Source organism: Limulus polyphemus, unplaced genomic scaffold, assembly GCF_000517525.1.
Source record: "Limulus polyphemus unplaced genomic scaffold, Limulus_polyphemus-2.1.2 Scaffold2368, whole genome shotgun sequence".
Taxonomy (NCBI): Eukaryota; Metazoa; Arthropoda; class Merostomata; order Xiphosura; family Limulidae; genus Limulus; species Limulus polyphemus.
In genome coordinates, this window is record NW_013667978.1 from 86,249 (window position 1) to 102,213 (window position 15,965).

Below are 15,965 nucleotides of genomic sequence, written 5' to 3' on the forward strand. Positions count from 1 at the left end.
GTAGTATATATATATATATATATATATATATATATATATTAAGTACTAGATATCAATAATTTTCCATTTATGTGGACTGTCACTCATGGACTTCCTAAGTAAAGCAGAAGAGGATTTCTGCCCATCCCTGCCAACCCTTTGATTGAATAAATTGGGATTTGTCTGCTTTTCAAATTAGGGAATCGCAGACACCCTTTGCACTTTCTCTGGTGTGACATTCCTCCAGACTCCCTATTGCATCCCCCCTCTTCCAGTGTAGCATGGGAGTCCTTACCACTACACAGTTGCTGGGGTGATGGGCCATGAAGGCTTCCTCCTGAGTGAGTTTCAATTTTTTTTGCAATACCTGCTTATTATTATACACTCAGTGAAAAGAGGGCAATGCTAGTTTCCCTTCTTCTTTCTCCCCAGGATGCTTTTTCCCAAGTGGAGACATTTTGGTCAGAGTGGGTCCAGCCTACACAGGATTCTCCTTATAATGCTGGGTTTGGAATGGCAGTGCCTGTTTTTAAGGTTGTGTGCAGTAGATGCCTCTCTTTTCAGGAGGTTCTTTCTCTGCTCCTATGGTTGCGTTTGGGAGACTTTGCCTCGTAATACAGGCAACAGGATGTACGCACTCTGTTCCTATGGCTGGGCAAATGTTCCATCTCCTCCTCGTAATTCTGCATGCAGGTTGTTTTTCCTGCATTTATGTTTGAGTGAGTTATGATTTTGCCCACAATACCAATTACAGCTATTACCCTGTTCTTACTTTTGAGTTCAGGCAATGCCATGATCCTGTAATGCCAGGTTCGGTTTGTTGTACTTCTTGCCCCTACAGTTGTTTTGGGAATTTGTCCAACTTTGACAGAAAGCTTACTTCTTCTTCATAATTCCAGTTGCTTGATGTATGGCACTCTGTTTACTTACAGTTGGAGTTGATGTGTATGTATAACACAGTCCACATGCCCTAGCCACACCGTTGATGTTACAATTTTTTTTCATCCTCAACCTCCTAATGTTGAGAACGAGTTATGGAACCTTGTTTGTCCAGTTTAGGTCTGGAATGTACATAACTAATTCTATTTATATGTTGCTACAGCTTGCACCTCTCAGAACATATTATGTTTGTCCAAGTAATTTCTTTTTCCACTCATTTCAGATTAATTTCCTACTTCCTGGGCTAAGAGCATACCTGTTCCAGAAGTAGTGCAGAGCCCCACAAGTGTGCTTCATTTTCATTCATGAGCATACCCTTTCATTCTGGGTGATCACTTTGTATTGTGCACTTATAATGGCCCCTACACCTTTGCAATGTAGGATTCTAGCTTTGTGTGAGAGGAGGTAAAACCATATCGGAAGTTAAAAGTTTTTCTTACACTGAAAATGTATTTCAGATAGGTACATAATTTCACACACTTCCCACCCTTCCTCCCCATGATTGATGTTCTTCTTTTATAGCCTGCGAATTCTGGTTGGCTCCCTGATTATTTGGTATAGAGAACCATCTTGAATCAATTCAAGAAATGGTTATCTCTCACTATTTAGCTCCATACGGTGTCAATCATTGTGTCTAAAATTAAAGTCTCCCATAATTGTTGCATCAGTATTTTTTATTGGTAACAACCATGATATCATTGTACAACTTCTCATTGACATAATTTGCTTGTATTTGTATTTTTGCATTTATGGTACTACTAAAGGCGATCTGCCACCATCCCTAATTTTGAACTTCTAACTACAAAGAAGGCAGCCTAACAGCAGCACCTTATACAATTGCCAGTTAAAAATTTTCACCTTTAAAACCCCTGATTATAACCCATATGCTATACCTCTTGACTGCCACTTTTTGTCTTCAGTCCCAACAAGTTGTACTTATACAAGAAGAGACCCCATCTGCTACTTTTAATTGTCAATCACTGTTAAACAGCTTAAATCTAGAATTTCAAAATAAACCCTATTTACAGTGTTCTCCAAATCTAACCAAGCTTCACAAATTCCCATTATATCATAATCTTTCTTTTCAACTATTGTCCTGAACTAATCTTTACAACTGAACCAAATTTATGTTGAATACTTACATGTATATGCATTGTTTCTTAAAACAGTTGTATACTGTGCAAGTTACTTGGTTTTGCTCCTTTCTAATCAATTGTACTATTAGGGTCCATATGAACCCCTTTTGTGTTTCGAGGAACTTGGGTTTGATTCATATTACCTATTGCCACCAAACTTACTTGACCTGTTTTTGTTATGCAAAACTACAAAGGCTATCTGCCACTGTCACTAATTTTAAACTACTGACCAGAAGAAAGGCAACTAGCTGGCAGTACCCAGAACAAACATTTTTCTTTTTTTTTCAAACCACTGTCTTTAGGGAAGGCAACTATCTTACAGAACCTTCCACCAACTTTTTTTTTCTTTTCGTACTCCTTACTAGAGGGAAGGCAACTAGCTGGCAGCACCTGCTGCCAATTATTTTGCTTATCGTACCTTGGTTCAAGGAACAATCTAATAATCAATTAATTGAATACGATTAATTAATGGGGCTGTCAGTTAATCATTTAACAAATACCACTAATCAACCAGCTCTACAAATCAATAATTTGAATGTTAAAAAGCATTATAAAGTCCACTGAAATTTTCATTAGAACATTTATGATTTTATATTTGTAGTTTACATTGCCACAAATATATGTAAATGTTTTGCACATGCATTTTGTTTGTAGGTAATAAATGATGGTTTGCAGACAAACATCAGCTCTATTATGGACACATGGACAATTCAGGAAGGATTTCCTGTTATATTGGTTTCTCGTGTGGGAAATATGGTTTATGTAAATCAACAGCGTTTCCTTCTTGCTCCTTCAAAAAGTGATGCAGTTTCTGAAGAAGACATTTCACCTTATGGTTATGAGTGGAATATTCCAATAACATACATAACCGATAGGGATACAGAGGTGCAAAGGTTCATGTTGAATACAACCACTGGTAGGTTAATTTTGTCATCATAAGTCATTATGTTGAAACAGGTTTATATAAATAGTAATTTTTATCTTTGTGTCTGTGTACTTTTAGTGTCTAATTTGGAACTCTAGTGCCTTTCTTTCTTTCTTAAGATTGAGACATAGGAAATGTCTTGCAAAGACTAAAAACTTAAGAATTTTATTTCTCTAACACGTTTTCAGAATAACTATCTACTCTTAATTTAGCCCATTTTATCCTTTAATATCAGTTGAATCTTTTATAGAATAGTAGCTGTAAACCAGTTTAACTGTGGTAGATTTTCAGTTTTTGATCTATAATTCATTATCCTAATATTAGTCCAAAGATGTGAATATTTCCAATTCATTAGTTTTCATATTTTGTCACTCTGGTATTAGTTTGTCTTTGTTTGATGGATTAGTAAATTGCTAGTTATAGACTCTGAGAGTATGAACCTTAGCTGCCTTTGTGGTGAGAAATTAAACCCATGAAGAAATTCTAAACTATCATTTTCCTACTTTATTCAGATGAAATGTTTTTTCCACAAAATTTCTTTATGATACTTCAGTGACTAGTAAACTTTGTGACCCAATTTAGTATTGTCTCTCACTGCTTGTAGTTGATGGTGGTTCAGGGATTTTCCACAACAAATGTTCAAGTTCCTAAGGGTATTAAACTTGATCATAGGTATTAGCAGTGATTTCTTCCAAAACAACTGAATGTTCAACTTCAGATCAGCTGATACACGTAATTGATTAATCTTGAATTATTAGGCACTTGTTGGAATCAAAGAAAAACCATATAACTCTTACCTTGATATATCCATGGTTCTTAACATGCAATACAAATGTTGACTGTTATAAAAAGGTAAAGATTAAATTATGTCTAATAATATAAAAAAAGAAGGAATTATGAAGCAAAACTGGAAATTCTTCTCAATATAAGCCTGATTTGTAGCTATTATTTCAAAAATTTAGAGCCTTATAATACCATTTTCGCCAGGGGATTTGGTCAAAAAATGGGTAATTTTCCAACATTACACTTTCCAGGTGGATATAATTAATGACTGAATGCAGATATGTTTACTTTTCAAGTCCTTGTCTACTTATTTACACATGAGAAAAAAAATTCAAGTTCTACAAACAAGCTACAGAGCATGGACTCTCTTAAATTTGGTAATTTATGTTTATAAATATGTAGGCACGTACTCCGTTTGTCTTTTCACTTGAATTCTAAAAACACATCTATAATTCAGGATATTTCTGTGGCTTCAAATTGCTTTTCAATGATAGGCAAGATGGTCCAACACTCACTGCTATATATAAGAATGGAATACACATAACATTGCAGTATTCTTTTTCTTGTAGCTATGGTTATGCTTTGATTTTTTAAACATTTTCCCTAACTTTTGAAAAGCTGTTTTTGCCATAACTATATATATTTAAATTTTTGTATCAATTCTTCCATCTGGTGTTGTAATACTACTTAGGAATTTGAATTTTTCTACCTTTTTGATTAATTCATTTCCAGTATAAAGTTCACATTTTGGGATAGCAATTTTTTTGGCTGATGATCATACGTTGTCTTCTTAATGTTAATTGAAAGTCCTTTATGGCTACTTGCCTGTACGTAGCACCATGTCTAGCACTTCTTGTATATTCTTTTGTGAGCTACCAATCAACACTGCATCATCTGCATATATCAAATTATTCAAATTATACTGTCCTATTATGCAGTCTTTGATGTTGTTTATTTCTCTGAGAATGTTTTTGCTGTAGAGATTAAATAGATCCGGTGAGAAAATGCAGCCTTGTCTCACTCCTCTTTCAATTTATGTATATTTACTGATTTCACCATTTATCCTTATTGCAGCTGTTTGCTGCTATTAGAGGATTCTGATCTGTCCCATCTAGATCTAGGTTTTGCAAAATTTCTAAGAGATCTTCATGTTTTACTTAATCAAAGCTTTTGACTAAAAGTCTAGAAGTGCATATTGAAATTCACATTATCTCGTTATCTTCTGTACTGATCAAAGAACAGCAAATATATAAACATTAGGCAATATATATGCAAATTCAAATACAAGGAAATTGGTAAAAAGAAATGATTAAAAAATACAATTTTGTATATTCTTCAAAACTTTGCAGAAAAATTTTATTGCATTCAGAGAGGCCTTTATTTAGCTGTTGCATTTGTTTATATTAAGTATACTTACAATAATGTTAAAATGAAGTTAACATATTCCTGATTAGTATAAGTAATGAATAAAATATAATTTTTTTACATTATTTCTTAGGAACATTCTCGGTTAAAGAAAATATCAAGTGGCTGAAACTGAATGTTAATCAAACTGGTTTCTTTCGTGTGACATATGAAGAGCATGAATGGAGAACATTTATTGAGGTTTTTACATCAAAATCATGAGGTGAGATTCTAGCAAAAAATAAGCAAGTATGCTCGTATGCTTATTAGGTTTATTTGAAGAAAACAAAAACTTGTGCCTCAATTCTGACTTGATTGCCCAATAATAATCACAATTTTTCAATTTTAGAACAAAACGTGGTAAATGTTTTCATTGCTATTTTCTGACAAGATTGTTTAGTGTAACATATATCTGTGGAATTCTTAAGTTTCACAAAATTCTTTTGAAATTTGGGTTTACTGCAAATTCTGATTTTGTTTCAGAAACATTTGATGTTTTAACAAATCCAGTCAGACCACAAAAAAATTATTCTAGATTATTAAAAATGGCAATCAAGTATTAGAATGCTTAGAAAATTCCTATTTCTTATGTAAATACCACATACACTTTTAATGTACAAACTTCATGTTTGACAGTGATGTTACTACCTCAACAAATTAATTTCTTCAAATATATTTAGATAACATAACATCAGTAGAAATTTTTGGAATGTATTTTTTTCAAATAAATTTAAATTTGAAAATAGCTTTTAGAATAATGAAAGGTATTCCAGTGGTTGATATTTTTAAGAGAAGATTGGAAAACCTCCCTCTACATATTTAGGGATGAAATTTGTGTAAATCTAAATACCCTAACAATACATACACACATTGGATGTATAGATGCTCTTACTATTTTTAACTAAACAAATCATTCTTCAGCATATTCAGACAATTTATCCAACTGAACATAAAGTTGAAAAACTAAGAAAATGTCCATTTATTGTTGCCCAATATTTTATGTATATATTAATGTTTCACTAGTACAATTTATGACAAAGACAGGAATTATAAGTGCAATTCTTAGTCTGCTGTTTTTGTAGTGAATCATGCATGTAACTAAGTCATTTGTAAGAAATGTATTGTTTTTAAAAGTTTTGGGTTGTCACACTTAACAGGTTTCAGGTTTTATCAAATTGCACTTTTTTCCCAATTTAATTTAAAACTTCAGCCAAGTTTTCAAATTCTCTTCTCTATACTGGCTTTTCTGACTTTTCACATTTCTGCACCTTAAACTTAGGATTTAATCACGATTATGAATAAACCATTTGCTTAATCATCTTGTTGATTCCTCACCATACAAAACTTTGGCTTATATGGTGATAACATAACTTTTAATAGTTTCATTATCTTCACTGTGTGAATGTAAAAGGTAGTTTCTGTACTTTAGAGCTGATTGACTAGATGAACATTCTCAGCAGGTTATGTATAACACAAGAATCAGTTGTGTCATTTGTAATTTCAGTTTGGATTCATACAAGACAGCACATCTAATTTCACTATATACAACATTTTAATAATAATTATCCACTTTTTAAATGATTTAGTTAAATATGAATGAATAGTAGTTCTTTTCACGTTTTATCCACATATGACCCTAAATGCCCTTGTTATCTTTGTGCCTGGAATAAATGGATGGTTAATGTAAAGAAGTTAGAGATACAATTAATTTTTTGGGGAAAAGTCTAATAATTTGTAAAAATTTTTGTACTTCTTCAGATTCTTTTGTTGACATGCATTTAATGGTTTTTTTCTTGTTGGTTACTGAATTGTTATTTTTTTTAAGATGAATTTTATTTTAGATTAAACTTTCTCCAGCAAATGAAAATTTCATACCTTCCATGTTAAACAATGAGGTTTAACTCTACTATATTTGTATCTACACATGCAGTGACATGTCTATCTAAATGTGAACCATATTGCCATGGGCAACATGTTTATCACATACTTGGTTCATGGTGAATTTCTAGTTATTTGAGAGTGTAGTACTACACCACAGGTAGACTTTTAGCTCAAGTAATAAGAAAAACCTTTCTAAAGAGAAATATTCATAAAGCAAAGATTGTGAAACAGTGTAAAAATTAAAAGTTACAAAAGGTGATCTAAAGTAAAACTTAGACCCACTATTATGGAAAAGCCAGAAACTTATATGGATGCAAGTTTCAACACATTTGTGTATCCTTTTCACTTCAAAAGAATCAAAATAGTCAAGCCCTTACACATATTTTGGTTGATTTGTTTTCACTATTCTTTTAATTGTATTCAAATACTGCATTATTATGTTCCAAGGTTTCATGATACATGTGTATCTACAAACTGATATTTTGGATGTTGTGACTCTTTAGTAATAATAGTTCTAATGCATGATGCTTAAAACGTTTTTGAATGTTGGGGAAAGGTAAATATGTACTTCCGAGACAATACCTCCCCTCCACGCACAGAAAAGCTTGATTCCTTCATGCATCTTCATATGAGATTTGTATGCCACTAACCTTGAATTACCTCCCACCTAAAAATACACGTTTAATGTAAACTGCACTAGGGAATCACAACTTTTATTTCAATTCAGTCAAGAGTGTCATCCCTTCATCCTTACATGTGGGATTTTTTTGGTCCATTACCTGTAGGGGTTGGCTTCTCATACCACGTAGCTTTTTCTTATCCCATTACTGTTGTCCTTCAACTCTTTCTGTCTATCAATAGAAGTGGCAGCATTTTTGCATTTTTGACGTGGTTGTTTGACCATGGATTGTTGGTTTCCACCATTGCTGGTTATTGGGTGTCATTATCAACTACATTTCACCTTTCCCTTACAACCTAATTTTTTTCTTCCCCTGTCCTCTACACTTTGTTCAGATTCTTCCTATTACACTGACTTCCTCTTCCTATTCCCATACCTGACTGGGACTTTAATGTGGTTTACACACTTACATATTTCATTTGAGTCATTGGTTCCATATTTTATATACCATCTTTCTTTGAAGGCATTATTTCCTTCTCACCTGTGGTCATCGTAATTCAGCTGTATATGCTATTGATGCTTCCCTCACTCTTACTATTCTTACTTACTTCTTTACCCCAACAGGTTCTTTCTTCCTAAGACTTTGGCTGCTTGGGAACGTGACTGTTCTTTCTGTCCTATTTTCTCCCCACTATACTTGTTCAAAAACGAATTGTCTACCATGTTCAGTTTGTGCTTTTCTTTGTTACTTGGTGTGTACATCTCCATTTTGGGGTTCCTGTCACATTTATTTCTACTGTGGGACCCATATTTATGCAGGGACCTTTCTACTTTTCCCTATAAAGGATGGGTCTGCCAACCTCTCTGGTTGGTTATTATTCCATGGATATTGATGTTCACAGGCTCTTTCACATTTCCTTGAATCAAATTTGTTACTTGTCTCACTCTCTTGCATTTCACTTTTGCCATTTCTTGCATGAGATCCTTCAGGTGGGTATGTGGATGAATCAGAACATATTTGTTTCCAGTTATTTACATTATCTGGCTGTTTAGTCTCATGCTGGATCTTAATTCCTTCCAGTCCCTGTTCTTCAATCTACACACCATCTTTGAGAAGGACAAGTACATTTCTTTTTCGTAACCCTTTATGGGATCCTACCAGCTAACTGGTGTTACCTCCCAGGGTATGCTTATATCCTAAAACCTGTCATGGAAAATGAAAAGTGCTCAACCCATCTACCCTGGCTCTGCTAGTGCCAACTATTGAGATAGAGTGTTCTATAAGACCTCTATAGGTATTCTAATGGTATTGAAATTACTCAGTTGCCCAATCTTGACCATATCTTCTCTGGACTGAAAACAAAACAAGGGAAATGACTGCCCATATCTTTTGCTTATACTTGCTAGCTTTTAAAAATACGGTTTGAGTTATCCATTGCACTGTCTCCAATAATGGGCCTTTCTGGTAACCATCTGATGATGGGGACCCAGGCACTTCTCAGAGTCTCCCCAATGATAATTCCCCCCCCCCCCTGTTTCTTCAAATGAAGCATGGGACACCCCTTGCTACTTACCAGTACGCCAATGCTGGAGTAGTGGGCCTTTGGGAGTTCCTCACTGATTAGGTACAGCACAATATGGTAGGAAGTAGGGTGGTGGTACTGTCTGTGTAGTGTGGGTCATATCTCAAACAGGAAGTGTACCTTTCTACTGCAGCAGGGTGTTTTAATCACCCCCGTCTCGGTCTGTCCAGTGAAACGCACACCACATGCTCTAATTGCGCCTTAATTACACTACACGTTTTGGCTCACTGACCATTTGTGTGCTAGGGCACGCCTGGTCGTTGTAAAATTCCACCTATCCCTACAACACTTTGAGCTCTTTTGCCTTTCCTTTCATGTGAAAAGTATACTCATGGGTGTGCTCCTATTGAGCCCCTGTCATCAGGTGTCACATTCCATGGGCTTTCTCTTCAGGCATTTTCTGAAGGGTGCTTACTTAGGTGTAATGTTTGCACTGGCTGCTCCACCATTTCAATGTGAGATTTTAGCAGTTCTATGTGGAGATGAGGTATCATCCTAGACACTAACATTTTCCTTACCTGAAAATGTATTTCCAGAGATACCTCTGCACATCTTCCAACCCATCCTCTCCACTTATGGTTCACTTCCTTCTTGCCTCCTCTAAGAATAAAATTAATTCAAGCACAAGTGCTTAGGGGGAGCTACTGTGCAAAGAGGATGTGTCATCCTCCTATTGGTGGAGAGTTATGGTCACATAATGATGACATCATGCACAAGCACAGTTCATGTTAAGTGTGTTTTTGGGTGGAAGGTAGCTCAAGAGTAGCAGCATGCAAATCTCATAGGAATCAATAGATGAGTATCTATTGGGAATACATTTTCAGGTAAGGAAGATATTAACTTTTAGCTCTTTTTTTCTGTACTAAACGTTTTTTTTTATATGAACTCTGATATATATCCATTATTAGTTAGCATTTTAATAATTCATTATGTATTATTGTTTACTTTTCTTTTGATTATGCACAGTTTAGAAGGTAAGCAACTTATCCTCTTCTTTTTTTTAAATATTACTTGTGTTCTTTAAGTTTATACTGCATAATTTTTAGAATCATTTGATTTCTGTTTATATTTGCATTTTAAGTTTTGGTCTGGTTTTGACTAGTGAGCTAGACTAGAAAGTATTGAGCCATATATAGTATCACCAACATAACTCAGTAACCAGTATACTGCTACATTGTAATTTTTTTAGATTTATTTTGCTTATACTTTGCAGTTAAAAGTATTACAATGACTCATTTGCAGAATATTAGTTCAAATATCTCCGCTTAGCTAAACTTCATTCCATATAAAAAGTGCAAGCTACTTTGTGAATGGTTGGACCTGACTGTATACATTCTGTATTCTACAGAGCTCTGATACACAAACAGAAGGATTTATCATCAATTTGAGAAAGTTCATTAGTTCACCTAGTTTCTCGCATTTTAATTTCAGTTTGTCTCATCCAAGCATGGCAGTCTAAGAAATTTTAAAGTGATTTTTTTTTCCCCCAACCCTTGTGCATGGTACATTCAAAGATTTTTATTCTGTTTCAGATAGCCCTTTACTTTAAATTTTTTGCATTTATTAACCTTAAACTATCTGACAGATACACTTAAAATTAATTTTGTTTTGCATTTATCATGCAGATATTTCTATGTTTAAAGAGCATCTTAATATTTATATTATTAAATTAATTTTCTTGAACTTGTTATTTTATTGACTGGATCCTTGGAATATTTACAAGTCACTTGTCTTGATATTTGAGAGAAACATAAGTTAGAGGAGGAACTGAAACATGTTACAGTAGAAAGATTTGCCTATAAACATTTTTGTACGTTGAGAAGTATTATATTATCAGCAATTTTACATTGTTACTACAAAATAGTTTTTGTTGTTATTTGATGAAAACTAACTTTTTATTATTACATTCTCTGATATCTTAGAAGCTATTCTGTGGAGATCGAGCCAGTCTTCTTGATGATGCATTCTCACTTGCACGGTATGTTAATATACATGGATATAATTGTTAATTGAGAAAATATCCTAAAATATTTTGTTTTAAAATTTCTTGATCTTAAATAATCTAAACATATATTAATGTATCACTTCTGAAATGCTAACAGAACAAATATAACATTTACTTCTCTTACTGTTTATTTTTAAATGCAAAGCTATAGAGTAGACTGTCAGCACTGTGCCCAGTGTGGTTATCAAATTCTGATTTTTAGCACTATAAGCTGTAAGCTTACTGTTTCTATTATTGTAACAAAATACTATGTAACTTGGATTGTAGTTTTTCTTGTTTTTTTATTTAAATATGTGTCACTAAACCAGTATTATTCTTGCTGGATCATGAGCTTTTTTGAAGGATAAATGTTGATGCAGTGAACTTACAATGGTAGAAAGTAAAAAGAAAAAATATTTTGCTGGCACATTTATTGTTTCAAAATATTACAGAATAATCGACATACAGTTTGTAAAGTTTATTGAATATTTTATCATGTAGTTGAAATAATGTTCTCAAAGTTTGCAGTGTTGGTGTAATTAATATCTTTGATAAGCAAAATTCACCATTGAAAAAAATTTTTTTGCTGGGTTTATTTTCATTATTGTTTTCAGCATATTGTGGAACTTTGTTAGTGAGCTGTGGTTTGTGGCTCTGCTACTTGAGAAGAACTGTGGTCAGTATGTCATTGTTATGATAGGTTCTTAAATGAGTCTTGATCTAAGGAACTTTTGTAAATGTCAGTAACTGTTTCATTTTAATTTAATTTCTGGCATGTTGCTGTGTTAATTTAGACTGATTCTTCCTATTGTAGTGATTTTTAGACCTTTTCCTGTTCATTACTCTCTAGTTAGTAGTTATATCTATTAACCCTATTGTCATGAGTATCCTTTACTGTGCATGACACAAGGTTTTAGTGTCTTACATTCAAAATTTTATAAAACTACTGTTTGTTTACATTATACCAATTAGAATAGTATAAAATCTTAGCTAATAATCCATATTTTAATAGTATACAAGTTTTATGTTTTTAATTCTACAAGGCAATATTAAAAAAAATCCTGAATTTCCACTAATGTGACCCATGTGACACATTTTCTTTTAGCATGTCATCATCTCTATTTTATCCACCACCTCTTGAAAAAATATGAAATTAAAAGTAAATTACTTTCTATAAAATCCTTATTGCTCAGACAAACAATTTTTATAGCCTTCAATTTTCTTTGGTTATAGAGCAATTGAATAGAAAATCAGACCCCTCTTGCCATACCTACCTGTTACATCCTCTCTTTCAGAATTCATTGATAGTTTCTTTATATATTATGTTTCATTATATATTACCTATAACCAATAGAAAGTCAAGGTTTTCATCTATCAAATGACGTATAAATTGTATAATGTTATGTTCTGAACACAGAATAGTCAATTTCACTAAGAGTAGCAACATCATTCCTGTGGGAAAGTTAAAGACTAGCTTGGATGAATTTGTAATGGCTCTTGTTGCATAGTTAGAAAGCCAGGAAAATTTTGAGAGGTAAGTGAATTTGTCTATTTTTTGCATGTTGTTAGTCTATATTCTTTGGTGCATTATTTAATTAAATAAAGATTATTTAATGCATTACTATCTATAGTATAAAAAATTAGGGGTAAGTCCCTTCGAAAACCTGACAGCAAGAAAAAAAGAAGATTGGGTAAGTACTTTATTTCTTAGTTTTCATATTTATTCTTTATTTATTACTATAAAAGTAAATAAATCTAGAAATACGGATCTTTTTAAGTTATTTAAGACTAGACTGCAAGGTTGTGTAGTACGATTTATGTATGTGATTTTACATTCACACCTAAAAAGGGAAGACAACTGTTGGATTCCATTTCATGTAACAAAATTATAACTACAGAATCTAATATCAACTCTTTAAATTTGAATCTCAATGAAGCTGAAAAATTGAGAATTAACATGCACTCTAGACTTACAGCATATAAGGACAAAATAGTAAAACCTAACCTCAATGGAAATGAAACCAATGCCCTAAAAGAATTAAAATCTAACAACAAGAGTTCACAAAGGTTGTTGCATCATAGTCGTAGTTATATCACATTATATAGCAGGTGTCAACACCTTATTAAATAATGGATCTTACACTGTACTTACAGGTGATCCCACCAACAACGTTTTTTCTAACATCAAAAGCCCTATTCTTACTGCTAAAGAAATAATTTCCTTTATTCCTACATTTTATTATCTCCCGTTTTTATGCCCTTCCAAAAATTCACAGACAACATTGCTTACATACCTATCGTATCTAGCATAGGCTCACTACTACAAAATGTTGCTAAATTTTTAGTTAAGAGATTAAACCCTCTACTTGAAATCAATCCTTATTCTCTCAAAAACTCTAGATTTTGTCAGTAGTATCAAAAACTTTGAAATAAACCAAGAAGACATATTAATATCTTTTGACATAAAATCTTTATTTTCCTCAATACTTGTTGAACAAGTCTTACACTGTCTAAAGGAAAACTAGAAGACAACTCTGTAACAGAACACCATATCAACCTCACAGAATATTGCTTAAATGACACTTAGTTACATACAAAGGCCAGTTTGACAAACAAAATAATAGATTAGCGATGGGATCCCCCTTTTCCCCTATACTTAGTGACCTCTCCTCTACATGTCCATTCTAGAAGAACTGTTTGGAAACAAATTCATACACATCAAGAAACCAGAAATCTGGTTAAGATACATAGACAATATCTTCACTTTCTTTGAATTCTTAAATTCATTAAGACCCAATGTCATAATTTTCACACATGAAATAGAAGCTAACAGTTGTCTTCCATCCTTAGATATGAATGTAAAAAATGAAAATACCAAAATTACCACCAGTATTTACGGGAAACCCTATTCCATCGCCATGCTGCCAAACATAAGATCTAATCACCACCTATCACAGAAAATAACCTCCTACTTCACCTACGTGAATCATGCTATAAAACTTTGACCCACAAATAAGACTTATTTATTGAATTGAACTACCTTAAGAACATAACACTCTAGATGTTTTAACCCCAATATCATAGATAGGACTTGTATCAAGCTTCAAAACAGTGAAAAATATTATGTTAACTCTATCCTTTCACCTATCAGCAACACAAAACACAACAATTTTGTTTCATTCCCTTTTGAGGTAGTAATTACTAACAAAATTACTAGACTATTTAATAATTTGAGCATTACTTTGACTCAGGAAAATTTTGTGATTACTAGAATTTTTGATTCTGTATTTCTCGGCCACACACGTGAGCCATTTCTTACAGCTCTTAACTCTCTCAACATGAGCTTGATCAATTTGACCAACCACATAACCTCTTTGTACTCACATACAGTCTTTATAGATTTGATACTACTAACTTTTAATATAATATGTATATCTTAACAAAATTTGGCAGTCTTTCAGTAAACATTACAAGTCTTTCATATACAAAAAATCATGATAAGATTAAAAAATACTTTTCTTCATCTCAAAAATCTCAGATTTGATTTGTGCAATCTCTAAAACTTCCTAAATATTCCTAAATGTTTGTTTTCAGTAAAACTTTAAATTTTATCTGTCATTTTCTCTACCCTAATTCTATACAGATTTGGTCAATTTGACCAACCTCGTAACCACCAAAAATAAAATAAAATAAATCTAAATTACCCTTTATTTATTTCTAGAATGACTTCAAATTGTATCATTAAGCTACATTGTTTATCGTAAGTAGTTCTAAGTTTGTAACAGTATACATCTATTTATAATTGAATTTTATTGTGTTATTGCCCTTTGAACTGTGTCTAACTACTATCTGCACCAAAATAAGTTGTAAATCACTCGGGGAACGTGCAGCTTAATTTGCACTATCGAATTATATTACCCACGAGCTACTACGAGCTGCTCCCATGCGTACCTAATGAAACATTTTAATTTTATTATTATTTATTTTACCTAATCTAGTCTTAAATAACTTAAAAAGATCCGTATTTTTAGATTTTAGTTACTTTTATAATAATAAAGAAAGAATAAATATGAAAAACAAGAAATAAAGTACTTACCCAATTACTTACTTACTGCTGTCAGGTTTTCGAAGGGACTTACCCCTAATTTTTTACACTATACATAGTAATGCACCAAAGAATATAGACTAATAACATGCAAAAAGTAGACAAATTCACTTACCTCTCAAAATTTTCCTGGCTTTCTAACTATGCGACAAGAGCCATTACAAATTCATCCAAGCTAGTCTTTAACTTTCCCACAGGAATGATGTTGCTACTCTTAGTGAAATTGACTATTCTGTGTTCAGAACACAACATTATACAATTTATACGTCATTTGATAGATGAAAACCTTGACTTTCTATTGGTTATAGGTAATATATAATGAAACATAAGAGAGAACTATCAATGAATTCTGAAAGAGAGGATGTAACAGGTAGGTGTGGCAGGAGGGGTCTGATTTTCTATTCAATAGTTCTATAACCAAAGAAAATTGAAGGCTATAAAAATTATGGATTGTCTGAGCAATAACAATTTTATAGAGTAATTTTTTTGGAAGGGTGGTGGATAAAATAGGATGATGACATGCTGAGAGAAAATGTTTTACGTGGGTAACATTAATGGAAATTCAGGATTTTAAAAATATTGCCTTGTAGAATAAAGAAGTTAAAACTTGTATACTATTAAAATATG

General features: G+C 32.8%; 1 protein-coding gene across 1 annotated transcript in view; it reads left to right on the forward strand.

The window, feature by feature from the left end:
* Positions 1-15,965, forward strand: part of LOC106466747 (endoplasmic reticulum aminopeptidase 2-like) — a 175,947-nt gene that overhangs the window by 83,038 nt on the left and 76,944 nt on the right. The window contains 4 exon segments of the mRNA XM_022394821.1: positions 2,709-2,970; positions 5,261-5,353; positions 5,355-5,389; positions 11,172-11,227. Coding sequence (XP_022250529.1) covers positions 2,709-2,970; positions 5,261-5,353; positions 5,355-5,389; positions 11,172-11,227 — 446 coding nt within the window.